At 45.9% G+C, this 16374-nt stretch overlaps 1 protein-coding gene across 1 annotated transcript in view; it reads right to left on the reverse strand.

Annotated features, from left to right (window-relative positions):
- The window catches only part of GTPBP4 (GTP binding protein 4), a 34942-nt gene extending 20557 nt beyond the window's left edge, over positions 1-14385 (reverse strand). The window contains exons 1-5 of the mRNA XM_077491123.1: positions 14265-14385; positions 11125-11295; positions 5267-5370; positions 5050-5186; positions 122-222 (exon numbers count right to left, since the gene is read on the reverse strand). Coding sequence (XP_077347249.1) covers positions 122-222; positions 5050-5186; positions 5267-5370; positions 11125-11295; positions 14265-14312 — 561 coding nt within the window. The 5' untranslated portion in view covers positions 14313-14385. The remainder of the gene's footprint in view (positions 1-121; positions 223-5049; positions 5187-5266; positions 5371-11124; positions 11296-14264) is intronic.
- Between the last annotated feature and the right edge of the window lie 1989 nt (positions 14386-16374).

The following is a 16374-nucleotide window of genomic DNA, read 5'->3' on the forward strand; positions in this document are numbered from 1 at the left end:
TGAGTATTTAAAGTCACACTTACTACTTTATAAATATGCCACTGAATATTATGGACCATTTAAGCTGCATAGAGATTAACTAATGTGAATACAAAGAAATCCTGATTAAAATAACACAAACCTTATTTATAAAGCTGGATTTACCAACATTTGGATAGCCACACAAAAGCAAGGTACGTGTATTAGGGTCAATAGATGGCAATCGAGACAGATGTTGGCGAACTGTAAAAAAAGAAAAAAAAAAAAAAAAAAACAGGGTATATTTATATATAAATATAAATTTCAAATGACATCAACCCCCTCTTCAACACTAAGCACATGGGACTCTTGTACATAACACACGGCTTCTGTACAGCCACCTCACCATATATAAAAGAGTAGAAAGTTGCAACAGAGAACACTAATAAAATGACCTAAATCTATTAGCCACTTAAAGAGGGATTCCACCAAAAAAAAAAAAAAATATTAAAAGCCAGCAGCTATAAATACTACAGCTGCTGACTTTTAATAAATGGACACTCACCTGTCCCGGGTTCTAGCGATGCCGGCAGCCGAGGCCGATCGATCGCTCGGCCCTCGGCTGCTGCCGCCACCATTCTAGGTGAGGGAATCAGGAAATGAAGCATTGAGGCTTCACTTCCCGGTTCCCTACTGTGCATGCGCGAGTTGCACCGCGCAATAGGAAATCTCTGTGCTGTCACTGGGACCCGTGTGTCCCAGCAGACAGCGCGGCAGGGCAGGAAATGGCGTAGACTCCCACGGGAGTCTATGCCCGGAAGTGGGTGTAAATACCTTTCTTTCACAGGTATCTCCACCCCCCTCCCCCCTGAAAGGTGTCAATTGTGACACCGGAGGGGGGGGAGGGATCCGATCAGCGGAGGTTCCACTTTAGGGTGGAATCCCTCTTTAAGGACCGAGCCTGTTTTTCAGACTTGGTGTTTACAAGTTAAAAACAAGTTTTTTTGATAGAAAATTACTGTATTTATCGCCCCCCTTAAAATCAGGGGAAAATTGCAGGTGCGTGTTATACACCGATCCTCCGGCGTTTTGAGCTTCTGGGCGGCTTTCGGCCATTCTCAGCAGCCGAAAGCCGATGAGAGCGGATGAAGGTGGCCGAAAGCTGCCGAGAACTACCGAGCGCCGCCGAGATGTACAGGACATCCAGCTCTGTATCTCGGCGGTGCCATTTTAGAAAAAAAAAAAAAAGGTGCAAATAAAACTGACACGACTGCAAATGATGGACAAGGCTGCAATTGACACTGACAAGGGTGCAACGATGGACAAATCTGCATATGACACAGACAAGGGTGCAATGATTGACAAGGCTGCATGATAAGGCTGCATGATAAGGCTGCAAATGACACTGACAAGGGTGCAGATGTACACTGATAAAGCTGCATTGATGGGCTTTTAAATGTAAGTTTTTTTCCTTAAAATTCCATCCTAAACCTGGGGTGCGTGTTATACGCCAATAAATACGTTACTTAGAACCTCCAAAACATAATTTATTTTTTAATAATACCCTAGAGAATAAAATGGCAGTCATTGCAATAAATTTTTGTCACACCGTATTTGCACGGTGGACAGGAATGGTGTGGGACAGGTCCTCTATGGAGAGATGCAGGGTCAATAAGACCCCATATCTCTCCTATAGGCTAAAAAGCATGAGATTGTGGAAAAAAAAAAAAAAAAAAATCTCATGCTGACAGCCAGTGGTTAAAGTGCCGACGTATATAGTGGACGGTCCGGAAGTGGTTAAAGTAAAAGTCCAACTAAAATCGCTCCATCTATAGACACCCAAAATCTAACACTAACCTATCTAGCCCTGTAAAGGAATAAAAATGAGCTTACATACCTTTTCTGAAGCTGATCTGACCCAATCCCACACTGAGCTGTCAGCCGCAGCTTCGCTGTGTAGGTGGGTGCAGGACACATCAGAAGTAAAGTGTCCTATGCAGAGCTTCTGCCGCTGGTGATCGGGCCAAATTGGCTTCATAAAAGGTATGTATACTGATTTCTTCTTTACAGGCTAGATAGCTTAGCGTTAGATTGTGGGTGTCAATAGATGCAGGGATTTTAGTTTTACCATGGACTTCCACTAAATGTATTTCCATTCAAAGCACAACATTGTCCTCTCAAAACAGAAAGTTATTACAGACTTCCACAATCTCAAAAATGTTTGATATATCAATTAAACATTAATGTATTCATCGATATAAGTGATAATTTTATATCACAGAATTAAAGATAGGCGGACAGGCAGGAATTTTAATGCAGAAGAAACATGCTTTGTCTCTTCTATATTAAAGTTACTTACTAGCCTGTCCACTCTTGTACAGTAAGGTGAACAAGCGCAGCTCACTGTACAAATTTAGACAAAGAAAAAGAAGAGAACTGCGCAATCCCCAATATTTCTATTAGGATTTAAGCCAATCTACCTTAAACAAGTGTATCTGGTGATCTATAACTCTAACACACCAAACTTATGACTGAATAAACCATAAGACATTACTTATAATTTTATACAGTGAACATATATGTTCCCTCATAGGCTATGAACCAAAAAGGAAAAAACATGTGCAATTCTAAGTCAATAATTCAAAGAAAAAAAGGCATGTAAACTCAAACAGTTCTAAAACTATATGTGATAACATAAAGTCCATAAACAGTCCAACTGGAGAGACACCCTGTGTGGAAGGGATCTATTCAATCGTAAAGCTTTTCAATCAACGTGAAGAAAAACCAGGTGCACCTCCACCAGACAAGTAATAATAGCCCCTTACCAGATGTCCCGGTAGGGAGCGCTTAATCACAAAATGGGTCTGCAGATGGATCAAACTTGGGCCCTCCAAATGGAACAAAACATGAAAGAACATCGGGCATATCATCAAACTGGGCAAGCGTCGGCCGATCGCGAACACCAATCGATATCCCTTCTGGTACCGGTTCACATGAGGCAAGTAAGCGTGTCACGCTTAAGGGATATCGATTGGTGTTCGCGATCGGCCGACGAGGAGAGAAAAAAAAAGCCGATCACCGGCGGCCGTGATCGGGACATCAGTCCCGATCACGGCCAGCAATACAGCTGACCACCTGCCCCCTGCCAGTGCCCACCTGCCCACCGCCGTGCCATCCTGAATAAAAGTAAGTGCCCCCCATCAGTGCCCATAGTGCCCACAGTGCCACCTACAGTGCCACCCACAGTGCCACCCACAGTGCCCACAATCTGCCTCAAAGGTGCTGAGACCCAGTGCCGCCCATCAGTGCCCAGCAGTGCCGCCCATCAGTGCCCAGCAGTGCCGCCCATCAGTGCCCAGCAGTGCCACCTATCAGAGCCACCTATCAGTGCCACCTATCAGTGCCCATCAGTCCCATCTATCAGTGGTACCTATCAGTGCCCATCCGTGCCACTTATCCGTGCCACCCATCCATGCCATCTTATCTGTGCCCATCTTTGCCCATCAGTGCCGCCTTATCTGTGCCCATCGGTGCCGCCTTATCTGTGCCTATTAGTGCCGCCTTAACTATGCCTATCAGTGCCCACCAGTGCAGCCCATCAGTGCCCACCAATGCAGCCCATCAGTGCCCACCAATGCAGCCCATCAGTGCCCACCAATGCAGCCCATCAGTGCCCACCAATGCAGCCCATCAGTGCCCACCAATGCAGCCCATCAGTGCCCACCAATGCAGCCCATCAGTGCCCACCAATGCAGCCATCAGTGCCGCCTAATCAGCGCACTTCAATGAAGGAGAAAAATGACCCGTTTGCAAAATTTTATAACAAACTATTAAAACATGATTTATTTATTTTTATTTTTTTGCATCTTTTTTTGTTTGTTTAGCAAAAAATAAAACTCCGAGCTGTAACTAAATACCACCAAAAGAAAGCTCTATTTGTGGGAAAAAAATGATAAAAATTTCATTTGGGTACAGTGTTGTATGCCCGCGCAATTGTCATTCAAAGTGCATCAGCGCTGAAAGCTGAAAATTGGTCTGGGACTGAGGGGGGTTTAAGTGCCCAGTAAGCAAGTGGTTAAGTATACACTGTAGCGCAGATTTCTTCTTCCTTTTTTTTTTCACTGTACAAATTTGGCAATGTCGAATCTGATTAACTCCCGCACTTCACTTCTGTCTGCATTTGGGGCCGTAAACCCACACCAATGTCAGATTGGGAGCAGCGTCTGTGCATCCACTACGTCCCAAATTACATCAATGGGACTGCGTGCATTAGGAGGCATGGAACATCTATGCATCCCTGTGCGGGTAAACACAGCTTTCCAACCTTCTGTTAAAAAAAAAAAAAAAAAAAACACACAGCCTCCCAAGGACATACACACTTTGATATGCCCCACATGAATAAGACTTAAGAATTTGGACAATTTAAAAGTGGCTTCACCACTCCACTTGCTAAAAAGACAGGAAGGATAGAGGAATTGAAAGGAGAAAGTAGTTTCCACGACTCTTATTTAAGGATTTCTAGCAAGCTGTGACAATACAGACAAATCAATAAAGAGCCTGTTACCAGGTACTATTAGATGGGGCAGTAAGAGGAATTGTTTGGGTCATTTAGATGTCCTATTTAGATGTCTGCTCATCGGACTCCTCCCCCCCCTTCGGTGTCACAATTGGCACCTTTTGTTTTGGGGGGGGAGACAGGATACCTGTCTTTAACAGGTTTCCCACTTCTGGGAGTCCGGCCGTGGCTGTGACTTCACCGCAGGGCTCCCTCCTCTTCCTCCCACGGCCGCCGGGCTAATAGGAGAGAGGAGCGCGGCCTCACGCATGCGCAGTAGGGTTCCTGGCGTGAAGCCGAAAGGCTACACTGCCGGGTTACCTTACCTGCAATGGCAGCACCCAACAGCTGATGGAAACATCAGCTGCAGTGCCGACATCGAGGGACTGCAGGACAGGTAAGTGTCCTATTATTAAAAGCCGGCAGCTGCAGTATGTGTAGCTGCTGGTTTTTCATTTTTTTTTTTTTTCCCCCAGACCACTTTAATATCTGCAGCCACATGTACAATACATAGACACTGTAGTACATGGAAATACCTTGCTCCAAATACTCCAAGCTCTGTTTCTGCCTTTTGATAATTGTGCACATGCGTCCCAGAGCGGCTCGTTTCAGCTGTTTGCAACGATATAAAGAGTCCCCATATTTCATCAACCTCACATAATCTTTGGCCACACTGAAACAGAACAAAAAAACAGTCAGATGAGCTCAACAGGATGAATTATCAATTATAAAAAAAATGTAATCTTCACTCACTTGTCAATTAGGTTCTTGGCGATATTTATCTGTCCCAAGGCTAGTTTGTAATGGTCTTTGTCATACAGGACATTCATTAAATCTGCATAAAATGGGTGCACATCCTGTTGAAGAGAAAAAAAAAAACACATGTAATGATGTTCTCTGGAACACACGAAGAGTATTTTTTTGCACCTTGCAACACAACTGACTAATGACACTCTCTTAACCACTCCAGCCCCGAAAGGATTTACCCCCTTAATGACAAGGCCATTTTTTGTTGCAATAAGGCACTGCGTTAATTTAACTGCAATTGCGCGGGCGTGCAATGCTGTACCCAAATAAAATGCATGTCCTTTTTTTCCCCACAAATAGAGATTTCTTTTGGTGGTCACCTCTAATTTTTTTTTGTGCTATAAACAAAATACAGACAATTTTGAAAATAAAACAACTGTTACTTTTTGCTATAATACATATCCAAAAAAAAAAAATGTAAAAAAAAAACACAAACAAATTTATTCATCGGTTTAAGCCAATATGTATTTTTCTATATATTTTTGGTAAAAAAAAAAAAAAATAGAAATGGCGTATATTGATTGGTTTGCGCAAAAGTTATAGCGTCTACAAAACAGGATAGATTTATGACATTTTTATTATATAATGGCTGTGATCAGCGATCTTTAGCCGGGCTGCGACATTGCGGCGGACAGATGGACACTTTTTTGGAACCAGTGACATTATTACAGTGATCAGAGCTGAAAATATGCACTGATCACTGGCAGGGAAGGGGTTAACACTAGGGGCGATCAAAGGGTTAAGTGTGTCCTAGGGGGGTGCTTTCTAACTGGGGGGGCAGTGTACTGACTGGGCGTACAGAGAGATCACTGTTTCCTGATCACTAGGAACTGATGATCTCTCTGTACCATCAAAACGGGCACACCTCTGCCATCGGCCACAGTGTCTTTTGCACGAAACAATGTACGGGTATGTTTCACACAATAGGTCTGCCCTGACGCAGGATATATGTGGTGGGTGGTCCTTAAGTGGTTAAAGTGGCAGTAAATCGCAGATGTTTTAAAAAAATAACACACGCAAGGCAATGGCGTAATGTGCTAGTATGCATTGCATATTAGCACATTATGAAATACTTAACTTGGAATGAAGCCCTCCGGACAGTTTTTGCTGTATTCTAACTGCTGGGAGGGCTGACATGTCCCCCTGGTCTTTCTACTGGGTTCACCCGCTCCGGCGCTGTGACTGGCCGGAGCCGCGATGACGCATGCACACCTTGCTTCCAGTAGGAAGCTCTGAAGTTCCGACAGTTGCCCTTTGCGCAAATGATTTTTTACGGGGCGAACAAGTGAAGCTGGCGAACCGAACAAACTTTTTCCGACAAACCGAGTGGGATCTGGGAAAGGTAGGGGTTTTAGGATGGGGAAGTCGCAAAGTGGAGATCACTTAGAGTTAGGGTTAGGTTTAGGGTTTCCCCTTGAAGAACAAGGTCAGGACTCAGAATAGTGACCTCCTCCAAAGGTCAGCAGGCAAGTCAGTGAGCAACCCAAATGTTTCGCCTACCTTAACTAAGTCGGGGAAAGTGCTTAAATGACCAAGTAAGTTCTACCCCCGCTTTAAAATGATACTAAAGTCTTGTTTTTTTTTTTTTTTTTTGGTTAACAATAACAAACACGTTTGCACAGGGCAGCCCAGATCATCCTCTTCTCGGGTCCGTCCCTCCTGTTGAGTACCCCCACAGCAAGCAGCTTGCTATAGGGGCACCCATGCCATAACTCCGTGTCTCCATTCAGACACAGAGCTGTGGATCGCCCCCCCTCTCCTTATTGGCTCACTGACGGACAGCAGTGGGAGCAAATGCCGCTTTACTGCTGTCTCAGCTAGGGATGAGCTTCGTGTTCGAGTCGAACGTACGTTCGACTCGAACATTGGTCGTTCGTGCGTTCGGCGAATTCCGAACGTTTTGGCCGTTCGCGTCAAAATTCGAGTGACGCGCGCGCGGACCACAATGCACTGCGTTGGCGCAGTGCATTGCTGTCCGATGATTGGCCAAGCATGCACTGTGACCCCGCATGCTTGGCCAATCGCAGCGCCGGCAGCGAGGAGAGCCATGATTGGCCACAGGCATCCTGCCTGTGGCCAATCATAGCTCAGACTGTGTAGTGCACGCCCCACACTATATAAGGCCGCCTTTAAGGCAGCCTCCTGTAGTGTGTTACTTTGCATCTGAAGCAGTGGGTGTTCTGTGTACCTTCAACACAGTACACACCAATCGTTTTTGGCTGATTTCCTATCTTGCTGCTGTGTAGTGGTTGTTGTCTGTGCCCTGACTGCAGTATACACCACTATATTCACCTCACCTATATAGCTAGTGATCTAGCTTTAACCACTTAACAACTGCCCATTGCCGATTAACGGCTTCAGGGCGGTTGTTTAACTCAGAGAGGCCGTTAATTAACGGCCTCCCAGAATTCTGCTCTCGCGTGCCCCGAGGTGTGCGCACTCGAGAGCATCCGTGACCGCCGGGTCCATAGGACCCGGCGCATCACGGTAAACGGCCGCTCATAGCGGCCGTTTACCACGCGATTGCTCCGTCAAATGACGGAGTGATCACTTGGAAACAAACCGGCGTCATGTTATGACGCCTGTTCCTCCCTCCCCTCTCTGTACCGATCGGTACAGCGGAGGGGAAAGAGATCGGTGTCAGCAGCGATGTGGGCTGCATCTGCAGTGCCCACATCGCTCCTCACCGAATTTAACCCCTCAATTCCCTGCCAATACTCTGCAATACCAGTGCATACTCTGCAGTACCCCGCCATTACTCTGCAGTACCCCGCCATTACTCTGCAGTACCCCGCCATTACTCTGCAGTGCAGTACCCCGCCATTACTCTGCAGTGCAGTACCCCGCCATTACTCTGCAGTGCAGTACCCTGCCATTACTCTGCAGTACCCCGCCATTACTCTGCAGTGCAGTACCCCGCCATTACTCTGCAGTACCCCGCCATTACTCTGCAGTACCCCGCCATTACTCTGCAGTACCCCGCCATTACTCTGCAGTACCCCGCCATTACTCTGCAGTGCAGTACCCTGCCATTACTCTGCAGTACCCCGCCATTACTCTGCAGTACCCCGCCATTACTCTGCAGTGCAGTACCCCGCCATTACTCTGCAGTGCAGTACCCCGCCATTACTCTGCAGTACCCTGCCATTACTCTGCAGTGCAGTACCCCGCCATTACTCTGCAGTACCCCGCCATTACTCTGCAGTACCCCGCCATTACTCTGCAGTACCCCGCCATTACTCTGCAGTACCCCGCCATTACTCTGCAGTACCCCGCCATTACTCTGCAGTACCCCGCCATTACTCTGCAGTGCAGTACCCCGCCATTACTCTGCAGTGCAGTACCCTGCCATTACTCTGCAGTACCCCGCCATTACTCTGCAGTGCAGTACCCCGCCATTACTCTGCAGTACCCCGCCATTACTCTGCAGTACCCCGCCATTACTCTGCAGTGCAGTACCCTGCCATTACTCTGCAGTGCAGTACCCTGCCATTACTCTGCAGTACCCCCCAATACTCTGCAGTACCCGCCATTACTCTGCAGTACCCGCCATTACTCTGCAGTACCCTGCTATTACTCTGTAGTACCCCGCCAATACCCCGCCAATACTCTGTAATACCCTGCCATAAATTGCCATACCCAGCCATACTCAGAGATACCCAGCCATACTCGGTGATACCCTGAAGTACCCAGCCATAGACGCCCCCCACCCCTCACCGCCCTCTGGTGCTTCTACCAACTCGCCAGTACGATCAAAGCCAGAATCTTTTTTTTAATTTTTTATTTCAGGCTTCCCAGCCTAGAGGTGAGATGTGGGGTCATATTGACCCCCCAGATTTCACTGTAAAGAGGACCTGTCATCCCATATTCCTATTACAAGGGATGTTTACATTTCTTGTAATAGGAATAAAAGTGATCAAAAATATATTTTTGGGAAAAAAAATGTCAAACTAAAATAAAGTAAAATGAACAATAAAAAAATAAAATAAAAATTAAAGCGCCCATGTCCCCATGTGCTCGCATGTGCCACACATGTGAGGTATCGCCGAGAATGTTAGAGCGAGAGCAATAATTCTAGTCCTAGACCTCCTCTGCAACTCAAAACATGTAACCAGTAAAAAAATATTTAAAGCGTCGCCTATGGGGATTTTTTAAGTAGCGACGTTTGGCGCCATTCCACGGGCATGTGCAATTTTGAAGAGTGACATGTTTGTTATCTATTTACTCAGCATAACTTCATCTTTCACTTTATGCAAACATTGGGCTAACAAGTGGTTAATAATAGAGCTAGTCTGCGTGCTCTGTACCCAGTACATACCGCTATAATATAGGGCAGGCCCCTACTTTCAAACATCCAACTTACAAACATCTCCTACTTGCAAACGCAAGGAGACAGCAGCAAGTGAGATGAAAAAAGATGGACGACAAAACAAAATTATACAGGGGTGATAACCCTTCACTATGTTTTCCAAAAAGCTTAAAGATATTTTTTTTGACTGGAGCTACACTTTAAAAATGTACCGGTTGAAAATGACAAACAGATTCAACTTAACACAACAAACCTACACAGTCCCTGTCTTGTTTGCACCGCCTGTATACTGCTGTTCTGAGTATATAGGGCCTGGGGGCCACACGCATTTCCTTTTTTTAATATGGGTACGGGGTTCCCCTTAATATGTGTACAAGACCCAAATAGGCTGGTAATGGGCAGGGAGGGCTACCCATGCCATTTTTCTGAATGATTTTCAACCATATTGCAGGAACCAGATATCACATTAAAACCGCAAGCAGTTTTAAATGGTGTTATTTCCGTTTAATGTCATTTTGTGCAGGGACTGTTCTAAACACGGGAAACACGTGGCACTTCACAGGCATACTATAGACACCCCCCAGGCACCATATTTAAAGGAATATTTCACTTTTTTTTTTCACTTTAATCGTCATTAAAATCACTGCTCCCGCCAAAACGGTAGTTTTTAAAACTTTTTTTTGCAGTGACCCATGTCCCCTGAGGCAGGAGGCAGGTCGCCAAACCCTTTTTAGCACACTATCTTGCATATTAGCCGTTAAAATTAGCACTTTCCAATTCGAACGTTCGAGTCCCATAGACTTCAATGGGGTTCTAACGTTCGTACCGAACGCGGGGGTCGTTCGCAAGTTCTGGTGCGAACCGAACCGGGGGGTGTTCGGCTCATCCCTAGTCTCAGCCAATGAGGGAGAGTCCCAGACAGCAGAGTCTCTTGTGCAAAATTGCTGGATCCAGATAAGCAATGGGGGGGGGGGGTGTCAGACACACAGAATGCCTTAAGATTAAAAAAAACCTTCTGACTTTACTTTGGATAGAGTGGAGCGGGATTAGAATAACTATTAGGTTTTTTTTTTTCTGTCTGTGTCCCAAGTAAGGATTACTATTTGTCCTGGTTATCATCATCATTGAAAGTAAAATAAAATCTTAAATTTTGGGTTGTACCAGAAAAGTAAGAGGGGAAAGATTACAATGGAGACACTAGTTCTGGTGGCCTGGGAGTCACCAAGGAATTGCCTTAATTTGCAATGATTTCCTCTCACTTCCTGTTTGGCGATGGGACAGGAAGTGAAAGGTCATCTCCCCAATGGGCCACAGACGGCGGGAAAAATGACAGGCGTTATAACCTTCACTTTATCCTAAATGAAAAAAAGTTTTGCCTATAGTTCTACTTTAATTTCGGGTTAACAGAAATTCTGCAGCATCAATCTTCAGCACCAATAACTCTTTCTGCTGCTTCACCTTCCCATAGGGAGAAAAAAAATCAGGAGATACTCACGTCCAGTTTAGGGAAGTCTGTGAGAATCTGGGAGAGTCGATCGTGGTAATTCTGCTGTGTGTATTTGACTTTTCTCATATAAAAGTGTCTGATCCGGTGAATCTGATAATGTTTGTGGATAACCGTTGGCGTCTTTCTCTGAGTTTTTGACAAAGTGAGGTCAACAAAGTCCTGCAAGACAGAAAAGAACAATGAAAATCCTCAAAAGGGATCTGCAATCACTCAAGATCTTGATATGAGTGGCAGACAAGTAATGTTCTGCTGCAAAATCCAACCTACCCAAGTATTTGGGCTAAACAGTCACTAAGCACAGGTGTATGGACAAGCCCTGCATCCGCAGCACAATTTAAAGGATAACTGTACTTAGAGGCAACTTAATGTTAAACCCCCCCCCCCCCGCCCCCTCCATATTTTGAATACCCCAGATCATAATCCAACCTGGAACTAGAGCCACAGCCTACCCTGGGGTACGCATTACTGCACATGTCTGACTTTTCTTCATAAGCCCTAATAGAGAAGCTGTCTACTCATTTTTCTGGGCTATATACAACAGGGTAACAAAGTGCAAAACAGTTTTAATATTTACTTTTAAATCATATCTTTATAAAGTGACTCCTTCCTTCGCCCATGCAGGCCAAAATAAATGGAGCAGCTTTTCTCTCTTCCCTCTCCAGTGGAATCCACAAACCCTTTTTTCACCCCCAGGAAACATAGTGAAATACCTGGAATGTCTAGGTATAGGGAAACCTATTACTCACTCACCCTGTGAAAGTGATTTTACCTTGTAATTATCAGAGTACCATCCTATATGGGGCAGGAAATGATTCATAGCCCTGTGTAAGCTCTAATAATTCTGTTTAGGAATTATAGGTGACTTTTGCTGATACTATACCCCAAATATTTTGTGTGATGAAAATGAGACAAACCGAGATCAGGGAGAGATTTTATCTATTTCTAATAATTTCAGGGTTATAGTAGGTATGCTATATTTTACAGTAAAGCAGTAGTAAACCGTGAAATAAAAAATAAAAAAAACCTGCAAGACAATATCATAATGTGCTAGTATGCCTCGCATACTAGAACATTATAAAATACTTACCTTAGAAGGAAGCTCCCGCAGCTCATCCGGTCACCGTTGAGGGAACTGACATGTTACCTCGGCATTTCTAATGGGGTACCTGGCTCCAGTGCTGTGAGTGGCCGTATGCGCACGGGACCCCTACGTTCAGGCGGACCTGCAGAGTATACGTGCTGCTGACTTCAGCGGCTGCATGCAGGATCAATATCTCCTCAACAGTGCTGCTTGCAGGACCCAAACATACTGCCTGCAGGACTTTTTCTAATGTCCTACAGGTGCACAGCCCAAGTGTGGAAGCACTGGGGCTGCAGGGGAGGTGTTTTTCAGCCCAAAAGCACCTGAAAAACGCCTCAGTGTGAAAGGGGTCTAAAAAGCATGTACATGTGTTTTTCATACACTTCTATTGATGTCAATGCTGCCCAAAACACTTCTTCCAGCATTAAAAAAAAGTCTGTGCACCTCTTCCAAAAACATACTGCAGGGAACTGCATAGATGCGTATGAGACTCCTAGGAATTTATGTTAAAGGAGAAACATGGCCAAAGCCTGTTTGTCTGTACTTCTATTGATCACAGCAGCACAGTTCGTTATGCACTCCTGTGACCCATTTGCAGTCAACAGCTGGCTGAAGCCCGCTGACAGCTGATGTCACACTGCCGGTCCAGGCTGGGGAAGGATTTTTGCCATATGGTCGGGAGCCACCCAGGAAGCCTGGACCAGCACCTGGCTCAAACTTGCAGCAAGCCGCTGATAGCTTGAGCCAGACACTCCTGCCCCCTCCACAGTGACAAAGCAGAGAGCTGCTGACTGACAGTAACCAACTCTCCACTCAAGGGGCTCTGAGAGCTGAGAGATTGCTGGTGTTTGATTGCTCAGTTCTCAGTCTTAGAGCTGGCAGGAAGCTGATGCTGCATCCACCCAAACAAAATATCCCCATACTTCCCATTTAAATTGATTGTCATGTTTTCCTGTGCCCAGGTGTGACCCTTACCTAAGGTCCCATGCACACAGATATGCCCATGTGCATCACACACACACAGGTCCAGCGTATGTGTCAGCTGGATATACATTCTGGTCCAGGTATGTCGGCTTTAATACAAAGCTCATCACAACTGGTACTGAAGACTTCGCTGAATACATGCTTACTGTCTAACCAGAGGCGGCCCATGTATTAAGGGCGCACGGGCGCCCCCCCTCTCTCCTGCCACCCCCTCTATCACCAATAGCTAGATTCATGCATTCATGATAGATTCAGGTGCCCGGGCCCTTTTCAGGTGCAGGGCAGCTGAATTACCGCTCGGGTTTGTTTTTGAAGGCCATAGGCTCTAATAGGCTTCAAAAAAAAGTGACCTGGCACTCAGCTGTGTTAGAAAAGCGAATGACTATTGGCTTTCCTTACACTATACCTCCTCTCCGCCAATCGGGTGCTCGGGTCTGTTACCTGTCATCTGATTGGCTGAACAGGTGCTGCTATTGGACCCTTTTCAGGAGAAGAGGACGGGAGAGGAGGGTGGCAGGAGATGCATGGAGAACCCCCGCTCGTGGCCGTCACCCCACCAAGTCAGGGCGAGTGCCGGGCCGGGGTCACACTGGGGGCATTCAAGGAGCAGTGGCAGGGTTTGATGGGCACAATGGCAGCGTTTGATTTTTTTTTTCAAAAAAATTCTGCACGCACCCCCCCCCCCCCCCAAAAAATGTTTACCCTTCAGCTGCCACTGCGTCTGACTGTCATGGTTATCCTACAGGACTGCAATCCTGACAGATCAGAACATGAAGACAGAGGATGAGCATGGCAGCCAGAGAACTGATGATGCTATAGAAGAAGTAGCGACATCCCTCCCCCATAATACAGGGTAAGGACTAGAACTCCGGGGACAGCTCCCAGCTCTATAGAAGATCCTGGGGGACTCCTCCCCACCATATGAGCCGGAGAGAACCACGGCGGATGGCAGGAAAACTCTCCACGTGTCTCACGTGGCCCGGGCTACTGTCACGTGTCGCACAGCGGGGCCCACCGCCGGACACCCCCTGGTTTAACACAGGGAACTCATTCCCGGACTTACCTTAGCGGTGGGTACCACCATAATCTTCTTGAAATTGTAGAGCGCCATGTCTGCGGTGCGTGCTGCCACGACCCGGACTCCGAGAGAGTGGAAAGGACCGGAAACCAGTCGACTGAGAAAAGAGGAAGCGGAAATCCGAGCCAAGAACTGGAGCGGCCATGATGATTATGGGCATATTTGCCAGACGTTTGACGGCTGTATTTTCCCAAGCGGCCTAAACTTTTATTTTTAATTGAATGTTTTACTGTAGCAATGGTTTCTGACAGCTAGTGTAAGGGGCCCTTCCATTCTGACCAACAATGTAAGGGGCCCTTCCCTAAGGACTACCACTGTAAAGCATAGTTCCCTACTGTCCCTTAATGGGAACAAAGTCACTCTGTCCATTTTTCACCCTCATTTGTCCCTTATTTTGGTCTGATCTATATAGCTGTATATAAAATGCACTATTTATGTTTAAAGTGGTTATAAACTAAATTTTTTAACTTTTACCTACAGGAAAGCCTATAATAAGGCTTACCTGTAGGTAAAAAAAATATCTCCTAAACCTGTACGGTTTAGGAGATATTCCCCTCGGTATGCGCCGCTGACTGCAGCGGTGCATACACACAAGGGGATTCTCGGCCTGAAAATCCGGCAGTGGCCGGCCGGCTGGAATAAAATCTCCCGCGCGCATGCGCGGGAGGGACGATATCGCGTCTCCGGCCACTCACAGCGCTGAAACGCTGAGGGAGCATGTCAGCTCCCTCGGCATGGATCGGGCCAGATGTCAGGGCCTCGTTCTAAGGTAAGTATTTCATAATGAGCTAGTATGCGGTGCATACTAGCTCATTATGCCTTTTGCTTTGCAGGTGTTAAAAAAAAAAAAAAAAAAATTGCGGGTTTACTACCGCTTTAAAAAAATGTTTCCGAGTGCTAAACTTTTCATACAAATTCTAAATTGCTGCATTTGTAAATTTCAAAAGCCAACATTTTTGGGGGGAAAATTCTCCTTTTCGGTGGTGTGTCCCTCTTTCTCATCTCAGAAAGTTGTGAGGTATGCTGTAAGGGGCCCTTCCATAAGGACTACCAATGAAAGGGTGCCTTCTCCACTGAACACCTGTGTAAGGGGCCCTTCTCTACTGAACACCTGTGTAAGGGGCCCTTCCCTACTGAACACCATTTGTAAGGGGCCCTTCTATACTAAACACCTGTGTAAGGGGCCCTTCTCTACTGAAGACCTGTGTAGGAGCTCTTTTATACTGACCACCAATGTAAGGGACCCTTCCATATTTACCACCAATGTAAGGGGCCCTTTTCCACTGACCTCCAATGTAAGGGGCCCTTTTCCACTGACCACCAATGCAAGGAACCCTTCTATACTGACCACCAATGTTATGTTGCGTACACACGATCGGAATTCCGTCAAAAAAAAGACAGATGAGAGCTTTTCATCGGAAAAAATGTATGCTCTATCGGAATTTAGTTGTCCGAATTTCCGCCAGCCAAAAATTGATATCATGTTCTCAAAAAAACAACAACTTTCTATCGGAAATTCCGATCGTGTGTATGCAATTCTGACATGCCAAAAATCCTGCATGCTCAGATTCAACTACGAGACAGAAGCTACTGGCTACTGGCTATTGAACTTCCTTTTTCTAGTCCCATTGTACGTCACCGTGTTCTAAACGATCGGAATTTGGTGTGACCATGTGTAGGCAAAACAGCTTGAGCAGAATTCTGTCTAAGTTCCGTCTGGAAAACCATCAGAGCTTCTTCTGACGAGAATTCTGATCAGGTGTATGCGGCATAAGAGGTCATTTACTATTGACTCAAAGTAAGGGTCCCTTTTCCTCTGACCAACAATGTAAGGGGGCATTTGTCATAAGGGCTTGTTCACACCACAGTGCTAGTGTTGTGATGGACCGAACACCCCTCTGTTCGGTTCACACCAGAACTCCAAACAGAGAAAAAGTTCGGACCCGAACGGCGAAACCTATTAAAGTCTATGGGACCCAAACTTTAAAAATTGAAAGTCCCCGTTGAGAGGGCTTAAATTTAAGTTATTGCCCATAAAAAGCATATGGAGGCCCGGGTACTGCCCTGGGGGATATGTATCAATGCAAATTGTTTT

This window comes from Lithobates pipiens, unplaced genomic scaffold (assembly GCF_037356315.1).
Source record: "Lithobates pipiens isolate NorthernLeopardFrog02 unplaced genomic scaffold, aLitPip1_a1.2 Scaffold_19, whole genome shotgun sequence".
NCBI lineage: Eukaryota > Metazoa > Chordata > Amphibia > Anura > Ranidae > Lithobates > Lithobates pipiens.